Source organism: Ixodes scapularis, unplaced genomic scaffold (assembly GCF_016920785.2).
Source record: "Ixodes scapularis isolate PalLabHiFi unplaced genomic scaffold, ASM1692078v2 PGA_scaffold5__190_contigs__length_132052651, whole genome shotgun sequence".
NCBI lineage: Eukaryota > Metazoa > Arthropoda > Arachnida > Ixodida > Ixodidae > Ixodes > Ixodes scapularis.
This window is the reverse complement of record NW_024609880.1, coordinates 72,210,682-72,227,002: the sequence shown is the minus strand read 5'-3', so window position 1 is coordinate 72,227,002 and position 16,321 is coordinate 72,210,682. Positions and strand designations below refer to the sequence as shown.

Below are 16,321 nucleotides of genomic sequence, written 5' to 3'. Positions count from 1 at the left end.
ACCGTCGGGAAAATTACGGACTTCCTGGTCCGCCTCAAATGCGAACAGAATTTCCTCATCTCAAAAAATCGCAACACGACAGCCCCGAAACGTAAATAACGTTTGCAAAATGCCGACGACAATATATACAACGCAAGCTAAAAACCAAAACTGAAGAAGCCATGGTTATGGTACCGCGGTACAAGAGCGCGATTTCTGGTGCGGATCCGTCTTGAACCCAGCTACAAATATTCAATCCTCTTAGGCAAGTGCATAAATTGCAAAATTATATTGCACATTTATTTTCAAAATAAATAGGGCATGGTGCGCAGAGGAATTGCTAGCTTAGTTTGTTAAAAAAAATTGGAAAAAACGAGAACGGAAAAACAGTGTATCACTCACTAGCAGACAGATATCGAGCCTAACTTAGATAAATATACGTATAACACCGAAACAAATATTGCCAATGCCAGAACACGCGCGGTGCGTCAGAAAATACTCGCAATATACTGTGCGTCAAAGGCTGTGCTTTTCTTGTGAGTCTCGACTGCAATCAAATTAATTTTTCTCTTCAGCTAATCTATTTTTTTATCGAAATTATTAATATCTCGTTCAAGACTCACGAGAGGCACAGCCAAGAGGTGATGTACATTCTGCTGAGCTCTGATCTATTTATGCGCTAAGTGTAAAAGGGTGAGCACTTTATATACTCCGAAACCCCTCGACGGGCGTTTATTCGGAATTTGTACTTCGGAAGATCACACCCTGGTTGAAGCTCTGTCGCAATCGTATGTACCGGTTAGCGTTCACTTTCTCTTGTGTGTCATCTGTATTTGGCAACGACAAAAGATTGTCATGAAAATTGTATATTTGCGTAATAATTACAGGTACATCTTTGAGTCCGCGGAATGGCTTTTTCTGTCCCTTGTCCAGTGATGTCCCGAGCTGGGAAATAAAAACAAACAAACATGTAGAAGTACACACAACAATTGCCCAACTGTTCTAATGAAATAAGCTTGCTTGTTATTATACGTCAATGGTACTAGTTTAAATTTACATTAGGCATACCTATAAGTTATACACTCTCGTCATTCACAAGGGAGTCGTCATTCACCGTGCTGGCATCTCCCAGGGCAGCAGACCGAAGCACCAACTCCCGAATCTTTTGAACGAAGCTGGAGGAAAAGAATAGCGGATTAGTATTCCATGGCAACACTGTACACTTCAAAATATTCTACCTGTATGTCTTCCTGAAGTACTTCCTTTTCCCGCCTTGCCGGTCTGGATGACGACAGTCCTCAATAGAGTAACGTGAAGTGTAGCCTCGCCCAACATGCTCATTCCAGTCTAGGAGTGCCAAGCTCTGCCTCAGTTTGTAGCTTCTGTCCTGGTAATGAATCCTCTTCTGGAGGTAAATTAGCATAGTATTATTGAATGACTCTACATAGAATGTATCCTTCGACTTTACGTAATCTTCCGCGTTCTTGTAGATGGTTGTTGATTTCAGAAATTTTGTTAGAAGTTCCGACGCTAGCGGGTCTTTCACGAGCAGCGTTGTCGGGACATGTCCATTTTCTTTGCAAATTGATTCCTCGCTGCATTTCTCGTGTTTACCTTCAAAATGGTTTACGCAGTTTATGAAAATATCTCTTAGCTTGGTTGGATTCCCCTCACAAGCGGCCATAGCATAGTACGCGTGGTTACGGACCGCTTGGCACTTGTCGGACAGCTCCACGTGCCATGTCTTGCCCTCGTTCCTCTTCGGTCCAGATGAAATTGCAAGAAATCCTTTCTTGAGGCTCTTCGCAGCGTGCCAGCGGTTGTTGGAGTTGGATGGCCCGTTTTTTTCTCTGATTATTTTATTGACTGTGGTGTTGCGGTCGTGTGCGTGATCTAGCACGGAGATCTTTTTAGAATCGAAGTACTCGTACAGCTTTTTGGTACCGAACGCTTCGTGCTTTTGGGAAGATAGTTCATCCTTTTTGTTTACATGAACAATCCCTACAACTTTGTGGGTCATTTGGCCAAGCGCGACGACATCTGTGTGAGTGGAGTTCTTCCGGCAAGCGTGCCGAGCATCAGTCTCGACACTAATTGCTGTCGAAGTGGGGTCATGTTGCTCGGTGGCCCTTGATTCGCCCTCTTGCGCGGCTGCCAGGCTTTCAAGCTTGAGCAACTCTACAGCACCTTCGATATCTACAAGCAATTTCTCCACAGTGCGAGGGGAGTATGGCAATTTGCTAAAATTGCAAAACTTTTCAAACTGCGTCGCCAGAACTCCAGAGGAGGCATACGCCACCGTCAGCAAACAGTCTACAGCCCGGACGGAACCGACAACCGTGCTTGTGTTGAGCACCAGTGAATGGTTAATACACTTACAATGTATTCGTGATGCGAAGCCCCAGGCGGTCACTTTCTCCAAAATAAGACTTTCCTTGCACTCTGAACTATGCTTCTCTACAGTCTGAATGACATTCCATAGCGCGGCTTTGTCGCAAACAACTAGGCATGGATCCCCTACAGGGTCAGGCGTGATCGCGCGCGATTCCGCTTCTTGATGCAGCGGCTTCGGTGTGTTGCACACAGCATTCGACGATCGTTCTTCTGAATTCCGTGTTTCAAGAAATCGTCGCAGCGCCTTGATTATCACAGCTGACAACGAGTCACACCTATTAACGGCTTTGGCTTGCTTTATCAAGTCGTCAAAAGCAGTCATCTCCGAGGTTTCAGAAAAAGTGAGGTTCAGGCTTCGTCGGAGATTGCTACGGTTACACACGTATACTTTTTCAGTTCCATCTCGCATTCGCTTCTTGATCAAGTAAACAGGGGAATCTGACTTTTCGCTCATCTTGGCCTTTGGCGCGACTGTTTAAAGTTCTGAAACAAACAAAGCAAAGGTGATTTAATTAACTGAAGATTATAGGTTGAGCGAACTATTTACAAAATTTGAGGTTCCCTGAGCAGCCTTTTGTATTCAATTCCCCCTCCCCTCACCACCCCACTTCCTTTCCTCTAAATAAACAACGTAGATTATTTCATGAACCACCAGTAATAGAGCGTACTCGCAAAATGTCTATTTGATGTAAGAAAGGCCTTGTTTAAATGTTCAAGCAGTGAACTGGTCTTATTACTGTGCGTGACACGCTAAGCACGAACACAATATTGCCATTTCTACTCAAGGGCCATGCAGAATTTAGTATACAACAACAAACATATGCCTCGTAGGTTGGTGCCCAATGGAAGCACTCCTCTAGGGCTGGGCAATTGATCGATTAACCTTCCGATTAATCGATTAATGCTTTAATCGCGATCAATTTTTTTAACCAGTTAATCGGTTAAAATGAGGCGAACAAAAGTAAGTAAATATACGTTTTTTTCCTTTTTCCTGGTGCCGTTCCCTCTAAAACGAACATACAAACTTGCTCCTTGTTCACCTCGTAGGTAACACCCAACAAACAAATCATTCGTCGTGAGTCACGCGGGATTGGAAGAAAAAAGCGAAAACAGAAGCAGAATGAAAGCAGGCTTTACGGAAGTCCGGTGACCTCGGTCATGAATTTGGACGTTATAGCTACGCACTCTTTTTGAGCACACGCAGCAGCTTTTTTTTTTTTTTTTTTTGAAGGCACGCAAGCATGTTTGCTTACGGGTTTGCAGCGACAAAGCTAGAGCTCTTCCGAAGGCTGCCTTGATCCCCATTGTGGGTCATGCTCCGTCCTTGCGGTCGCTACAACGTGACCTCGCTCGTCCCTCCGCTCGTTCAGCGTGGTGCAAAGCCGGCCGTGGTCGTGGCTTGCTTCAGTATTCGACCCTGTGTTTTATTTGTGTGGTTGGAATTTCTCTCTCGGCGTCGCTTTTGCCTCTTGACGCAACGACCTTGGCGGACCTGCACTGCCCGTGGCAAAGTGCTTCCAGATGTTCCCCCGTTCTCTCGTCGTCTTTGACGAGTTGGCGCCGCGCGCAGCCGGATGGGCTCGTTTCCCTTTTCCCCGTAAAAAGGGGCCTTTCCTTCGCCGGGGATTTTCTGTTTGTTGAAAGCTTCAAGGACGTCGTGAATTAGTGCGCGGGGGTAAAGTTACATGAACGACGAAGATGTTTCATCCTGTTTTTGTCCTTCATGTACTACTCCTATAACACCTTCAGGGACGTCCTCGAGGGATCGACGCTCCTCAATTATCCCCGTCTCCCTTGCCCCCGTCTTTCCTCTTCCCTTCATGTCGCGCCGCAGTCACTTGTTTGAGAAGTATCTCATCACAACACCCTGCGCAGGCATGGACGAATACAGGAGTATGAAGGGCAACCTTTCAGGGAAATTCGGGTTTAAAGTAAACTCCGCGGGCGAAGTTTTTGACTTAAAGAAAGTTCACTGCCTCATCTGCAAAAAAGCTTTCGCATATAGCGAAAGTGTAAGCTCGCTTCAATACCAACTCAGAGCTAAGCACCCAAGCATCTCGCTGCAACAAGAATCATCTGCAAAAAAGCAGACGACTATCGACGTTTCCTCTTCGAGGCCGGTTTCTCTGAAGAAAGAAAAAACTATTGCACAAGCCCTTACATCTTGGCGTGTTTCTTCTAGCCGGCCTCTCAACATTGTGGAAGATCACGGACTAGCGAAAGTTCTTCAGATTGCCTTGGATTCTCCGTCTTACCAGCCGCCGTCCCGTCGTGCAGTGAGTGCCAAGGTGGATGCCCTGTATACCTCGAGACGGGAGCGTCTTCAAGCAGAACTCTCGGCAGCCAGCTTCATCAGCTTAACAGCGGACTTCTGGACCTCCATCGCCAATGACGCCTACCTCGGGATAACGGCGCATTGGATCGACGACGACTGGATGCTTCGATCGGCAACATTGCAGGTGAGAAACGTACCTGAGCGCCATACAGCGGAACAATGTGCCAGTGAGGTATTGGAGACTGCTACAGATTGGGGAATCGTTGAAAAGGTAAAAGCTGTATGTTCCGATAACGCCCGCAACATCTGTCTTGGGGTGGAGAGAGCAAACTTTCAGAGTCTGAAGTGCGCAGCTCACAAGCTTCAGCTGTGCGTCCACAAGGCGCTCAGCGTGACGGGTGTGGAGCGACTGCTAGCCGCCTGTCGTCGTACTGTGGGTCACTTTAAGCACAGTTCGAACAACCAGGCCGTCCTTTCAAAACATGCCGCTGAACTTGGAGCACCTAAGAAGAAGCTTCAGCAGGACATCGCAACACGGTGGAACAGCACGTACATAATGATAACCAGCCTGCTTGAACTGAAGGAGCCTTTGCGCCGCTCCATGGAGGACATCAGTACCATTAAATCGTCGATTCCCCACCTCACAGACGTCGATTGGGACATGTTGGAGCAGCTACGGGAAGTTTTGAAGCCCCTGCTCGACATTACTGAGCTCCTTGGAGGGGACAAGTACGTTACTCGGTCTGTACTTATTCCAGCCTTAAAACTGCTAAAGAATAAAATAAAGACGAATGACTGTGACCCGGCCTTCATCTGCCGCTTCAAGGCCATGCTGGTGGACTCTATCGATGAGAGGCTTCGCGCGTGGCCGCAATACAACGACTATGAACTGGCAACGTGTCTCGATCCTCGTTTCAAGAGCCTCGCATGCATCGAAAAAGATCGCCGCGAACTTGTGTGGGAAAGGCTTTCCCAGCTAGCACATGCGTCTTCGGACGATTCTACTGATCTAACGCCCAAGAAAAAAAGAAAATACGTTTTCTCGGAGGAAAATGAAGAACCCACCATCGCCTGCCAAGTGTCGCTTTATCGATCGATGGCCAAGGTGACGGACGATGAACTGGACCCACTAGAGTGGTGGCGAGCTCAGGGCTCCCTGTTTCCTCAAATTGTGCCAATTGTGAAGAGTGTGATGTGTGTCCCAGTCACCTCAACGCCCTGCGAGCGTCTGTTCAGCGCAGCAGGGATGATCGTCAACAAACAAAGAAACTCGCTCCTGCCGGATAATGTCAACAAACTTCTTTGCCTCCGCAGCTGGGGTTGTGATCTGCGAGCGCGTTACATCAACGTTTATTCTCAATTAAGTTTGTATATATGCGCCGTTTATCATACAATAAAACAAATTGTAAGGACAAAATGTCTACTTTTGCTTTTTACTAAAGTCAACCGATTAATCGATTAATTAATCGATTAAAGGGTAGCGATTAATCGGGTTAAAATTTTTAATCGACGCCCAGCCCTACTCCTTACCGAATTGATTATATAAAAATAACAACTTTTCAACTATAAAAAATTAACACCACTTTTTTTTCCCTAACTTTGCTGATTTACTCCGTTTCCGTTGATTGTGTAGCGGTACGCGTACATTACGCGACACTGTTCGCGCGAACAACATCGGCGCTTTTTGCTATTTTCCACAGCAATGTATTGGCTCGCACTAAAATCTACCGCTTAGGTTGGATACTCGTATTAACAGCTTTCTAAACATCATTCCTTTCTAAGAACAAAAAAAAAAAAAAAAAATAGGGGGGAGGAGAAAGACCGGCGATAGTTTGTTCGTGCTAACTGTATGGTGTAAGGCGCCTAAAATGTTTTTATAATGTTAAATTACCATTCTGTGCCACATTAAAAAAAATTGTCTGCTTTTGCTTTAGTCTTTATTTGAGACACAACAAATACTTCAAAGCGGCGCGCGGCCCGTGCTATAGTACCAATACAAGCAAAGTTGAACCATAATACGACACGCTAGACTCGCCAATATTGCGTTTCCCACTCCATAGCCGCACTCGATAAAGGATGTTCACAGTGAGTCTAGCTTACATATCGTTGTGGGGTACGGGCCGTACGGTCATCGAAGTGCTAAAAGCGACCCACTAAAACTTTGATATTGACATCCACACCAGAAATGCCCTCTCACCTCAGATGGTTGTTAGAATGTGTAAATATGAATTTCATATATTTTGCAGGCCATCATGTTCTGCGAGTTAGACACACAACAGGAGATTCTAGTAAATCGTTTTCAAAGGCCCACTACCACTTTAGACGCGCGCTTCAGAGAATGCATCGAAGTGGCAGCGCGAGTTTCCGCTAAATATAGCGTGGCCTGAAAACATACTAAAGTTCTCCAATAATTTGTGCCCGCTGTACGAAAACAGAGATCCGCTACAAGATGCCCGCGCCTGGTACATAGCAATTTGCGGCAGGTTTGAGCGTAATAAGCCGGTTTTTTGAAGATGGAATGTTTTGTGAATATGTAAGTTATCCTCACATATTGAAGGCACCACATCTCGCGCATGTGTTCTGAGCTCCTTGATCAACCAAGAATATCTATGAAACGTACCTTCAATGGGTGTGTTGATGCACCGCAGCTCCCAAGTATGCGTTTATTTTTACACGGGCTACAGCCAAACAAATTTGACAGCTGAAAATCGGTGACTGGGAGGGTGCAGCCTTGCAGCTCCGTGAAACCTGCCCCCGAGGGGCTAGGCTTGGCGAGCGCCAAAAAATAGGTCAGAGTACGCTATAGGAGCTGTAGGTACCCGTAAGTCACGAAGTCGCTGCTGCCACACCTATCGCCCGTCGGTCAGAATGAGGATTTTCTCGGCTTATCCTCTCAGAAGAAGCCGGCGCAAAAAGGGACCCTTCCCCCCGCCTCGCCGTGCTGCAAGACAGGAGAGAAAGGGAAAAAAAGAGGGCGAGGAGGACTTTCCGCCAGGCTGAAGAATATCTCTGCTGGTCCCGTACACTTCGCGCTCTCCACTTTTGCCCGCCTCGTCCTTTCCTATATCCTCTCCACGTTTTACCTTGCCCCAACCTGGCTCCCCCTCGCAGCTTAGGAGAGGGGAGCGCTAAGAGGATTATCTTCCCTGCAGAAAACCGAGGTCCTACGTCGGCCTTTAAGAAAGGGCCTTAAGAAAGTGTCGGCTGGAAGCAACGCTAGGGGTATACAAACGTGTTAGAGCACAGATGATGCAGTGGCGGTTGGTGCCTTTCGCGTATCTTACTAGCAAGTTAGTCTGGAGTATTTCCTACGGCGAGGCAGGTGGCGAAAAAAAAGGAGATAAAAATAATGTGAGCAGTTATCGACCAATTTCAATTCTTCCCTTATTTTGTAAAGGCCCTGATAAAGTAATGCAGTCCCGTCTCGTACAATTTCCGAATAAGCACGATTTACTCTCATCTTCGCAGTTTTGTTTCGGAAAAAAAATCGTTCCACGAAATTATCTTTCTTGTCCAAGAAAGAATATATATTACAAAATTTTGAAGAAAAAAGAACAGTTGCTGGCGTATTCGTAGATTTTACTGCAGCCTTTGACTTCGTGGATCATAACATTCTGCTTTGTAAACTTAATTACTATAGTATTCGAGGGTTTTCGTTATCACTCCTAGATTCATACTTGAGTCACCGCTTCCAGTATATTAACATTAGTGGTCATTCCTCCGATAGAAAGCGTATTATTTCAGGGGTCCCACAAGAGAGTATTTTAGGGCCCCTTCTTTTTAACCTGTACATGAACGATATTGTGAATATAGACGCTGTTACTAAATTTGTAATTTATGCAGACGACACCAGTATATTTTTTTCTCTCTTTAAATAGAAATTAAGTTGTGGATGTTGTTAATTTTACGTTGTCAAGGTTGGCGGCTGGGGCAAAAGAAAATGGACTAAGTATTAACTCTGATAAGAGAAAGGCTATTTTCTTCCGTCAAAAAATAAACAAATTTTTATGCCGAGGCCTATAGTATTTAGCTCAAGTCCGATGGAGATCGTGGAAAATTTTAAAACACTAGGTTTTTTTTTCTTCTGAAAATGTGTCATGGGATAGCCATGTAAATTATTTTGCTTCCAAATTGTCTCGCGTTGTTGGTTTAACGTATCGCCACAGCCAAATTCTACCAGTTTGCGTGAAAATAATTATTTACCATGCTCTGTTTTACTTACTCCTGAGTTATCAAGCGTGAGGGCATGCTTGCAAGAAATTCAAGCCGCAAAGATGAGTAGGAAGTCTACAGCAGTCGAATATGAAGGTGCTCCTCTTCTACTGCTGACCGTCTTCGAGGAAGACAAGGACCTCTTCTACAAAGTAATCGAGGTAAACATTGCAAGCAAGATTTTGCAACCCTATTTTTTCTCAGCATTCCTAACAGGTTACCTTGTAATTTAGTGTGTAAATATGACCATATTCTGCACAGTATTGAAATTAACATTCTCATGTACGGGTAAATGCCTTGTCTGCTACGGAAGGTTTTTTTTACGCTTATTATATCCGTCTGCACTCAAGAAAAAAAAATCTTCAGAGCCTACGCACTATACAAATTCAACATTGCAAAAATATTTTATCATAATTTGCGCCACAGCATGAACTAAAATTGAACAGGCGATTCTTTTTAGTATCGGACATATAAGGCCAATCGTCTTCTCGCATGCCTTTTATGGCACTGAAAACTTCTTGCGTAAAGAAAACCAAATTACAAACCAAAATACCTATGTATGTGTGGAACTCTCCCTCGATAACAGGAAACTGGGTGTGACGATGACTTGGGAGACATGCCAGGCTCTCCCTTCATTTGTGCAAAAGGTATAGTTGCAAATGATACTAGCAGACAGGTAGGCATTGCTAAATTATGACACATTTCAATCAGGAGGGAGCTTTGTGACTGCTAAGTCGTTCACGATATGCATCGACAGCCAGCCAGTGGTCCACACGTCCAGCCCGTGCCAGGCCTTCAAGCTCGTGTTCTTTGCTCACTTTGCCTTCAACGTCGTTTACCGCATGGAGGCAAGCCTGTGTTTGGAGTTCACGCAGAGGTAGGAACGAAAGTGTCTATTCATCATTTCGTAATTTACTGAGTCGCGATGAGGACTGACTCAGCACCTTTCGCGCTTTTGTGTCGTGCATAACTTCCAGTGGCAAACAACAAAGCGGCGTTCGAGCAGTTACAGGAGAGCCTTTATGAGGGCAGTGATGTGATTGCTGCGCCAATTGCGCCAAACTGCGCCAAGGGGCTAACCCTGCTACATCCTGCTACATTTTGCCGAAATATGGGTAATCTGCGCCAAGCCTGCGCCAAAAGACCAATTTTGGTAGTTTTTCAAGACCGAAACTAAACCGAGTACCGTAATTGAGCATGCGTGAGGTAGATGGCGCAAGGGGCCGCCCAACAAAAAGTACCCTTTATCAATCGTCCATCTGGTTTTAGTTTTTCCCGCCACCTCTCGTTTCACGCTCTCGTCGTTCATGTGTCTCTTCTCGCGCCTTTTTAAAAAAAAAAAAAAAACATTTCAACGATAGACGCGGGGTGTGTGTTGACGCTTCAGTGCTTCAGTCGTTTTACAAAGCGCTCCAAGTACTTTTTGACCCTGACTCGCGATGTCTTGTTTTGACCTGACTCGCTCAGGTTCTTTTTTTATGTGTGTTTAGCTTGCACCTCGCCTCCCGGCCTGACAAGCAGGTGCCGCTGGACTGTTTTTTTCGTCATATTTTGCACACAATTTTGGGAACCAGCTGGCGACGAAGCGGAGTGGCATGGTGTCTGTTTCGATCGAACAGCCATCTCCGCTCGCGCGACGAAGCACGTTCAAATGCAAGCCTGCTAAAGTTGCCCTCATGTGCATGCGGACATAACTGCACGACAGAGGCACCAGCCGGGACGCTTGCAACCCATTATTTTACGTTTGCTTACTTTTGACGAAACTCTGGCACGTCGGGAACCAGTAAAACGGTGGCAAGCGGTTTTTCGGAATTGCTCGGCAACGCCCACAGCACTGTTCATTTGTGGCATGTCTCTGTCTCTTTGGAGACATTGAAAGTGGGAAGTTATTACTAGCCAAAGGCAAAGCGAGGCTTGCAGCAGCCTTGTAGAAAGTTTCAAAAAGCAAAAAGAAAAGAACCCGCTTTGTCTTGTATACAATTTCGCATTGCACTGCGGTAGTTACGTGTTTTATCAGTCGGAGACAGCTTCCATTTATTATATTATATAACTATACAGGTCAAGCTAATGCTGTGATATGTACTAATTAGCTGGTCATTTTCAAATAAATAGTTTGGTTCTTATTTATCTATAACGGTACATATATATGTATAATTTAACTGAAGCATTGCAAAATGTGTCATGTCATTGGCATTTCAGTTACATGTTGAAAGACTCCCAGGTGGTGCGGCGAGCGAAGTGGCCTTCGTTCGTTCAGCACTTAAAACGAATAGGTTTATTTTTCTAAGAATATCTGCTCCAAAGGCCACTTTTACTGCTCCAAAACACCGTTTTGGCTGCTCCAAAAGGTGCTCCAAAACGGCTTAGGCCAATCACATCACTGTGAGGGCCCTTTTTAGTTATAAAACTAAAAAATAAAATGATAAAAACAGAAAAAAAAATTTGCCTTTGCCGATTTTGAGTGATTGATTACCGATGGATTGAAATCGGCTGCTCCTTGGTGCGAGCTGTCTTCAGCACGCAGCTGTTAGTGGAAGTGAAAGGCACTCTCCTTTCGAGACGAGACAAAGGCGATCCTGACTGTCACCGCATGACCCGTTGCAATTAGAGCACGCAACTCGGTAACCAAGTCCCAGGCCAGTCCTACTCAATAAAGATGTTCATAGATGTTAGTATGTTAAGTGTCATTACAAAACGCGACCTCAAATATCTGTTTTGCGCTGTTCATGAGCTTTATATTCTATTGTGATTGTGTGCATCTCCTGAAAGTGGCTCAACCTTTTAGATGCCCAGTCGGGAAGACATGCAACCCTATGCCTCTTTGTCTGGTGCTGTTTTGTGGCAGCCTTGCACACAACAGGGGAACTCACTCATTGAAAACCGTGAGCGGACACCCGGTAAGAAGTCTCGTGCTAACGCGGAAACTCCCAAACGCCGGGCATACAACGCACGCTGAAACGGCCGTAGTACCAGGGAGAACCACAGGTACCAGAATGCACCGCGGGAGCGGTGGTGTCGCGCAACTCCTGGTGAGATCAGTCTATTTGAGGGAGGCTTATCGGAGAGTAGGCGCCGTGTAACTGAACTTTTGGGTTGCTCGTCAAAAGAGCCCTAAGCGGTTGAAATTAATACACAGTCCTCCACTGCGGGGTGCCAGATGCCCGTCATTGGTTTGGCACGTAAAAACCCAAAATTTGACTTTTGTTTTCTTGCTCTAGGGACATTGCTGCAGTAAACCCAGGAAAAGGTACGAAGGTTCAACGAACGAAATCCAAACAACATTGCTTGACGCCCAAGGTTGCAGCACTGGTGACAGCGTTGCCTGATTATGACTTCTAAACATTCAAACATGAAGATACATGTGCCATGCAGGCGTCCAACCAGCATAATATTTGCTTTCTTGTTTTGTTTTAATAAAGGTTTTAATATTTTATAGTAATTTATCTGAGTACAAACATTCTTCTGCAGAGAATATTTGCTTAATGCAGGTATAATAGGAAACAAGGATGAAAAAAAAAAAAGAAAGGTAACACAGCCCAGCCTGAAAAAAAAAAGTTGAAAAAACCGGCATACTAAAAAGCAACCCTACGCCGTGTCTTCTCTATTACTTGGCCCTCGTTGTTTGGTGACTGCCCCAAACGAGCAAAATTAAACTCTCACAACCATCTGTTCCCTGAAACGTTGTTGCCATTTTAGCTTATTAACAGGCGCGACAAAGCATAGTTATTACAATTATTTTTAAATTTGGCAGATTTGATATTTGACGGTGGAACAAGGCGTCAGCCACCATGACCTTTCTGCTAATATATTACTACGCGACAGCTGTGTACATAGGCCTCTACGTAGCAAAGCGTGCATACTATCAAAGGTAATAAAATACATCCAATTGCGTTTGCTACAATGCATGCTTCAGTAGCTTAGAGGCCTAGTAACACAGCTGTCGCGTTGCAATATATCAGCAGCGAGGTGGGCTTTCACAGTCATTGATTTCACGAAACTTGTAATTTTATAGGAATTATCACCCCTCGTATTTCTCTGTACCTGATTTGATGGAACTTCTTATTTTACATAAACTGTCTGTGCTGTTATTTTTCTGGCGTTGGTTTAAAATAACTTGTAATTTTAGAGAAATCTTCTGTGCTAAGATTTGATTATACATGATGATTGAAACCTGAGACTGTGGTTTGAAAAACGGAAACTCGTGAAGGAGGAAGAATAAGGGACAGACGACGACTCCGTTTTGTCTGTGCCCTTTTCTTCATCCTTCACGAGTTTCCGTTTTTCAGACCAGTCTCAGGTTTTAATCATCAAGTATAACTTACACCAGCTGATTTGAGTTGTGTAAAAAAACAGAAATTTTCTGGCAGCTGGCCTGCCAGAAAATTTCTGCAAAGCTCTGTTCCCTGTTTTTGATTTTTCTGTTATTTAACATACTCTTTCTGTTTTTCACTAACAGGTAATTTCTGTAAAATCACATGTTCTGCGAAAGAAGTTTCACAGGCCTTGTAATTTTACAGAAATTATCTGTTAGTTAGAAACAAAAAGTATGTTAAATAACAGAAAATTTTAAAAACAGAGAACAGAGCTTTACAGAAATTTTCTGGCAGGCCAGCTGCCAGACAATTTCTGTATTTTTACGCAACTTTTTTTTACAGTGTACGAAGCTCGAACACCAGTGCAAAGCGGCTCGAAGCGACTCTCCGAGGGGGGTGAAGTGGGGTGAGGTGTTTGCGCCCCTGGCGGTAAGCAAGTAAACTACATGCGGGGAAAAAATGCCATTGACTCCTAGGTGATTGCAAAGGCCGTAAGAAGAGAAAGAGCGCGCGCTTCCAGTCCGGCCGTGTTTCAACCGGGAGTTGCACGGCCACTGCGCTGGCGCGTTCGATTCATCTCAGTTCTAAACGAGTTCAGACCCAATCCCTCAAATTCTTGCACCGGCTCCGGAGCCATTTCAACGTCCGTGCAGAAGCAGACGACAAGAGAGACCCGTTGCTCTGGGGCAGGGGGCGCGAGCGCGTTCCCAAGACACACGACCATGTTATGATAGCTGCACCATCGAGGTGGCTCAGTAACGTTCGATTTTGCACGTGCCACGTTCGAATGCAAGCACCTGTCAGCGTTTGTAGATGCGCGATCACAAAACTTCAAAGAAAATATCAATAAAAATTTAAGAAAAAAGAATTATGCAGCCCGTGGGCCGCAGCGTCCCGTTAAACATTCCTTTAGCGGTACTATTTGCATCGCTTTCTTTTATGCTTCCGCGAGCACATACGTTTCACTTTACGCGACAGCGAAGCCAAAGCTACTGGCAAAAGCACGTTCCCCCGAATGATGCTCGCACGGCACGAGCGCACGTGCTCCTCAGGGACACTGAAAGCTCGCGCAGCTCGCTCTTGTAGCGTCTGCTACGCTGGCACATATAATGGAACGGAGTATGAAAAACTGTAGTGGGGAACCGAAATAGCGCAAACGCGAGCCAAATAAGGAGTTTTAGAATAGCGCCCGCTAAAGCTTTGCGTACGCAAAGAATAGCGTCGTCGCCACTGCGCATGCTCCGAACGCAATTTTAGCGTGCGCTATTTCTCGGAAATGGCGGGCGTACGCAAAGAGTCTTTGCGCTTCTCCTAGGAGAATTCGTGATGAGAAGTTGGCTAAATCCAAGACGAGCACAGTTAAAAAAACATGGCGGCTTCCAGGATTATGACGGCGGCTGCTTTGGCGGCGTCGTGAGTGCGACGTCGGCGGTATCCTCGCGACTGCAATTTTCAATACGGGACGACATTGTACTCGGTTTGGCAGCGATTACCGACAACTTGATGCTTGTGACGCGCGAACATTTCACGGCGAAGGTATGATGTGCGAAGGTCAGTACACGAGAGCTCTCTTGCCGAGGCGACGCAAGCGGACACGACCGCTCAACCGCTCACGTCGCGTTCTCATGTTTAAACAAAATAAAATGCTACTCTGGACCAAAAAACTCGTTTTTTTCTAAAGTTACAGCATTTCGTGCGTGAAATAAATTTGTTTACTGTATCTTGGTGGCGTCGGAAGCGCGAGATGCTTGGGCTTTTGCGTCGCGGTGGAGAAACGCTATTCTAAAACTCTCTTGCGTCGCGTGCGCTAATACAAGCGCTAAATTTAGCGCCAGCGTGCGCTAATATTGCGTACGTTATTCTAAAACTCCCTAATATTCTATTTCGCTCGCCTGAGCGCTGCTCAAAACTTGAGAACTACGGGCCTATAGCAGACGACACTCCCCGTCCGTCTTTGCTCGCGGTGCCATTTCTCAGAGCTCTTGCTCAAAACGAGAAAGGACGGACAAACACAAACTTTGGAATTTTGTGTTTGTCCGTCCTTTCTCGTTTTCTTCCTCAAGTTTAACTATCCATACCAACCCGCTCGTTTTGTCACTTGCTCAAATGTCTGCGATGTTTAACATTAACGCTGAGGCAGAGGTTGCATTTCCTTTCATTCATGATAATAATGTAGCCGCGGTGGACGCGAAATTGAGATCATAACCGAGGGTAGGAATTTGGTTGTTTATGATATTCTGAAAGCGTTTTAGGCACCTGCTCGCGTAGGTTTCGCTCCTTGTGGTAAGTGTTTAAATATTGGCTCACGTAAATTGTTTCTTATTGATCCTATGTGGGGATCCACAGTGTGGATATCCTTCCTTACAGACACGGGACAGGTATTGCACCTTTGATAGTCCCCGCCTTCAGTTGCTCTTGGATGCATACTGACGACTCCGATACATTACATACGTCTCGTATTTATTACATTGGCCCTCGCATGCCCCGTAGCTGAGCATAATACTGCATGCTTTGTCCGCCGGTATCTGTGGACGCCCACTAACGGGCCTGGAAAAAACGCCGAGAATCGGCATTGGCTTGGCAGTTCCACGCAGGTCTTTCTTGAGACTCAGAATAAACGCTTCAACTTGACACCAAAGTTACGGTCGATAACTGTTTATTCCCAAAACGCTATCGTCAGGCCTTTGTCTTCGAGGTGACCGCTAACGACCGGGGGCTGCCGCCAGTGACTCCCGACGCAAAATCACCCTGATGCCGCGAACCTATCGTCGAAATGCGAAACTCGAGAGACTTGGAATGAATCTATTATTGCTAAATGAATGTGAAGGACGAGCGCTTATGGAAACGACAGGAACAGAACGGCCGTTAAAAATGCGGACAGAAACACATTTCGTGCAGAAAATGTTTTTAGTGCACTCGAATAAAAAATATTCACAAAAAGGATTCCGTTATTATACTTTAAAACTAAGGAAACGTGAATGGTCTCATCGAACCGCGACTAATTAAATGTAGCATACAACGTGGCGTGGAAAAACAAGAGCTAACAGCTACAGACGACACCCTGCGCTTCCTCTCAAAAAGCCAACCACAGCGCCAGTCCTAGCGCGGCGGCTGCACTGGTTCTGCGCCGCCGCTGCACGACTCCTGC

The 16,321-nt window shown here is 45.5% G+C and overlaps 3 protein-coding genes across 3 annotated transcripts; 2 read left to right on the top strand and 1 right to left on the bottom strand.

The window, feature by feature from the left end:
• Positions 1 to 757: 757 nt before the first annotated feature.
• On the bottom strand, positions 758 to 1,787 carry LOC120847496. The gene is made up of 3 exons (XM_040219292.3): positions 1,218 to 1,787; positions 1,048 to 1,154; positions 758 to 924 (listed from the first exon to the last, which is right to left on the bottom strand). The coding sequence occupies exons 1-2, from the start codon at positions 1,661 to 1,663 to the stop codon at positions 1,055 to 1,057; spliced, it is 546 nt and encodes a 181-aa protein (XP_040075226.1). The 5' UTR covers positions 1,664 to 1,787; the 3' UTR covers positions 758 to 924; positions 1,048 to 1,054.
• A 3,462-nt stretch (positions 1,788 to 5,249) lies between these two features.
• Positions 5,250 to 5,972, top strand: LOC121837940 (zinc finger BED domain-containing protein 4-like; the record flags this gene model as incomplete). Its single annotated transcript, XM_042293845.1, has 1 exon — positions 5,250 to 5,972. A coding segment is annotated over exon 1 (723 nt), but the record flags the coding sequence as incomplete, so codon positions are not given.
• Positions 5,973 to 7,894: 1,922 nt separating this feature from the next.
• Positions 7,895 to 12,199, top strand: LOC121838169. Its single transcript, XM_042294249.1, has 5 exons — positions 7,895 to 7,938; positions 8,886 to 9,021; positions 9,447 to 9,507; positions 9,572 to 9,737; positions 12,079 to 12,199. Exons 1-5 carry the CDS (start codon positions 7,895 to 7,897, stop codon positions 12,197 to 12,199), a joined length of 528 nt encoding a protein of 175 aa, XP_042150183.1.
• The last annotated feature ends 4,122 nt before the right edge of the window (positions 12,200 to 16,321 follow it).

Bases quoted from the DNA above. Each gene is read 5' to 3' on its own strand.
- LOC120847496 (XM_040219292.3), bottom strand. From the start codon at position 1,663: ATGGCCGCTTGTGAGGGGAATCCAACCAAGCTAAGAGATATTTTCATA. The intron at 1,155-1,217 runs GTAGAATATTTT...CTTTTCCTCCAG, and splicing joins TACTTCAGGAAGACATACAG to CTTCGTTCAAAAGATTCGGG.
- LOC121838169 (XM_042294249.1), top strand. From the start codon at position 7,895: ATGATGCAGTGGCGGTTGGTGCCTTTCGCGTATCTTACTAGCAA. The intron at 9,508-9,571 runs GTATAGTTGCAA...CATTTCAATCAG, and splicing joins TCCCTTCATTTGTGCAAAAG to GAGGGAGCTTTGTGACTGCT. The intron at 9,738-12,078 runs GTAGGAACGAAA...TTCTTGCTCTAG, and splicing joins TGTTTGGAGTTCACGCAGAG to GGACATTGCTGCAGTAAACC.